This window comes from Terrapene carolina, unplaced genomic scaffold (assembly GCF_002925995.2).
Source record: "Terrapene carolina triunguis isolate 2854851 unplaced genomic scaffold, T_m_triunguis-2.0 Scaffold833, whole genome shotgun sequence".
Lineage (NCBI taxonomy): Eukaryota > Metazoa > Chordata > Testudines > Emydidae > Terrapene > Terrapene triunguis.
In genome coordinates this window covers 605,445-608,755 of record NW_020665184.1, presented here as the reverse complement: position 1 = coordinate 608,755, position 3,311 = coordinate 605,445, and the positions used below count along the sequence as shown (strand labels likewise).

At 67.4% G+C, this 3,311-nt stretch overlaps 1 protein-coding gene across 1 annotated transcript in view; it reads left to right on the top strand.

The window, feature by feature from the left end:
- CCDC151 (coiled-coil domain containing 151) overlaps positions 1-2,012 on the top strand; it is a 32,014-nt gene extending 30,002 nt beyond the window's left edge. The window contains exon 13 of the mRNA XM_029913701.1: positions 1,918-2,012. Coding sequence (XP_029769561.1) covers positions 1,918-2,012 — 95 coding nt within the window. The remainder of the gene's footprint in view (positions 1-1,917) is intronic.
- The last annotated feature ends 1,299 nt before the right edge of the window (positions 2,013-3,311 follow it).

Sequence of the window (3,311 nt, the reverse complement as noted above, 5' to 3'; positions counted from 1 at the left end):
GGGGGGCAGGCGATTCATGGGGGCCTGGATGGGGCCAGCGCTCCTGGGAGAGGTCCCCGCTAAGGGGGTGGGGGGGCTCTGAATCCTGGATGTTCCAATAAACCCCCCTGAGCAGAGCAAACCATGGTCTGATGGTTTGTTCTGCCCCCCCCCCCCACACCACCCTCGGGCCCTGGGGGGGATCTGGGGCAGGCCCATTTTAGTAGGGGGTGGAGATGGGGGACAAGCGATTTTGCAGCTGATTGAGCCCCCCTCCAGTGGCCACTAGGTGGCAGCAGCTGCCCCTGGCCCTGGCGGCCTTGCGGGGCCCCCGGCTGGGCAACTGGTGGGGCTCTAGGCTGATGCCTGTTGGGGGTGCTGCTGTGTTTTCACCCCCACCCCCTGGTTGCCGTGACAATGCTGGAGAGATGAGCCTCGCTCTGGGTGTGGGGGGGCTGCCAGGAGCCCCCAGACGGGGGCAGGGAGGGGGCGTCGGGGTCTCATTCCCCTCTGCAGCTTTGTGTGTTGGTGGGGGGGGGTCCTCACTGCAGGATCGGGCCCTTTGCAACCCCAGGATCAGGCCCTTGGCGGATGTGCCCCCCTGCTCCAGAATTGGGCCCTCAGTCACCCCCCACCCGCAGGCTGGGGCCTGGAGCTGCATCGGGATCGGCTCTTGGGGGGATGGGGGGGAGGAGGGGTCGGCTCCTGGGGTCCCACGTCCCCCTCGCTACGGCTGACGCTGGGGGCTGCTTGCCCAGGACGGCGAGACGCTCACCCCCAGGCCACTGTGGGGGGGAGGAGCGCTCTGGGCTAGGAGGGGGCGATGGACCCCCAGAGAGATCCCCAGGGTCCGGCCCTGCGTCCTGCCCGGCACAGCCCTGCCCCAGCTCTGCCAGCAACCCGGCCACGACCCCTCGCAGGGGAGTGGGACTCGGCTCTCCTGCCCCATGGCGGGGGGGGGGAGGGGGGTTAAAACCAAACATCTCACTTTCCTTGGGTGAATCCGAGCCGCCCCCAGGCCCCTTCATGGTGCCCCCTGGCCCTGCCTCAAGGAAACCCGAAATGGCAGCCTGGTGGGTGGGGGGATGGGGATGGGTGGGGTGGGCCACTGGGGGGAAGGATAGATAGAGGGGGCGTGGGGATGGGTGGGGAGAGAGGGACATGGGGGCGAGTGGGTGCCTGTGGGGAGGGACAGATAGGGGGGCTGGGTGGGGGTGGGTGGGAAGGGATGGATAAAGGGGGGCAGGGGGGCGGGCAGGTGCCCATGGGGAGGGACAGATGGGGGACGTGGGGGCGGATGGGTGCCCGTGGGGAGGGACAGATGGGGGGCTGGGTGGTGGTGGGTGGGAAGGGATGGATAAAGGGGGGTGTGGGGGCGGGCGGGTGCCCGTGGGGAGGGACAGATGGGGGGCTGGGTGGGGGGTGGGAAGGGATGGATAGAGGGGGGCATGGGGCGGGCGGGTGCCCGTGGGGAGAGACGATAGATCAGGCGGAGGGCAGACGGGTTCTGCAGCTGGCTGGCACAGGGCTGTGCCCCGGGTTTCTCCAGGTGGGTATCTCCGGCCCGCGGTGCCTCCCTGGCACCAGGCCAGGCTCCCTGCCCCTCGCTGGGGGGCGCCCGGCTGCATAGGGCCGGGTCCATCAGCTGTGAATCGCGGGTGCTCCTGGGTGCATGATCCCCAGTTTATTCAATGCCCACTGGGGACCCGTCCCCCCGGGATCCGCTCCCAGCTCAGAGGGTGGGGCTGAGGGGCTGCGCGCCTGTGGGTCCATTGTCCTTTAAACACTTGGCTACCCCCTGGCCTGGATCCACAGGGACTGCTCCAGGCTGGGCATTTGGGGGTGACTCCCTTATGGGGCCGCCCCCCCCGGCCCCACGTGACTCCAGAACCGGGCCTGGGGACCAGCTGACCCATGTCTCTCGGTGGCTCCCTGCAGTGAAGGCCGGGCAGCCAGCCCCCTGCGTGCCCTCCGGGAGCCGGCTCCAAACAGAGCCCGCTCGCAGCCTCGGCCGGGCCCCAGGGTGGCCCTGAGGGGTGGCGTGGGGCAGCCTGGCCATGCCAGAGCGTGTACCCAGCAGAGCTGCAGTGGGCACTATCCTGGCTCTGCCCTTTGTCCGGCCAAGCCCTGGGCTCCAGGGGGCAGTGCTTAACCCCCGGCCTGACCCCTTTGTTCTGGGGCCGGGGCTGGGTTGCTGGGTGTTAACTGGGGTCCGGGGGGCTCCCCTTGGCTGTTTGGAGTCTCCAGCTGGTGCTTCAACGAGCCCCTGGGTCCACCCCAGCCAGCCCCGGGTGCCTGCTCTGGGCCAAGAGCAGATTTAACCCTTTCACATCCGCTGGGGAGCAAGGCTACTTCCGGAGGGAAACTGAGGCACATGCGGGGGTCATGAAAATATTACCAAAAATTCCCATTTCGCCACAACCCCACAGGCAGCTTCGTTAGCGTCTTACAGCTGCGCTTCCAGGCTGCGTCCGGGATCGGGGCCCCCTTCGGGCCTGGTGCTGCACAGACTCCGCCTGGGATCAGGCCCCCCCTTGGGCCAGGCGCTGCTGGGACCCACTGAGAGACAGTCCCTGCCCCAGAGCTGACAATCTAAATAAACATTCTCCCCATTGGACAGGTGGGGAAACTGAGGCACGGAGGGATGCCATGATGGGCGCCTGCGCAGGGACTCAGCGTCTCAGACCCAGATCAAACGGCTCCTTTGAACTGTAAATACCCCCCCTTTGGAATCTGTAACACTGCCCGGGGAGAATCAGGCCATGAGGAACCCCCCCCACACAAAGCTCCCGCCCCCCATCTCACCACTAGCTTCCTGCCCCCAATCCCTGCAGTTGCCTAGCAACCAGCCAGCCTTATTCCTTCCCCCCCCCGCTGTTAAGGGGGGGTCCCTAATGTCCCTTGGTGATCCTGGCTCCCACCAACCCCAGTGTGACCCCTGCGGTGACAAGGGTGGGGGCCATCAGCCGTCCCGGCTCGGAAAGGGTTAAGGGGCAGGCCCCGGCGGGGGAAATCGAGTGGGAGCCCCTGGGGGGCGTGGGGAGATAAGCAGCAGGGAGAGAGGGAAGCGTCCTGGGAACGGCTGATATGGGTCCTCCCCGCCCCTGGGAGCACAGAGTGTCCCTGGGCCCCGCCCATCCCGGCTCCAACCGCTACCCCCCACAGCCTCTCCCAGAGCTGGGGATAGAACCCAGGAGTCCGGATCCCCCTCCCCCCAACCTCTAGCCCCCACAGCCTCTCCCAGAGCTGGGGGTAGAACCCAGGAGTCCTGACTCCCCCCCACCCACACTCAGAGCTGGGGATAGAACCCAGGAGGCCTGACTCCCCCCCAC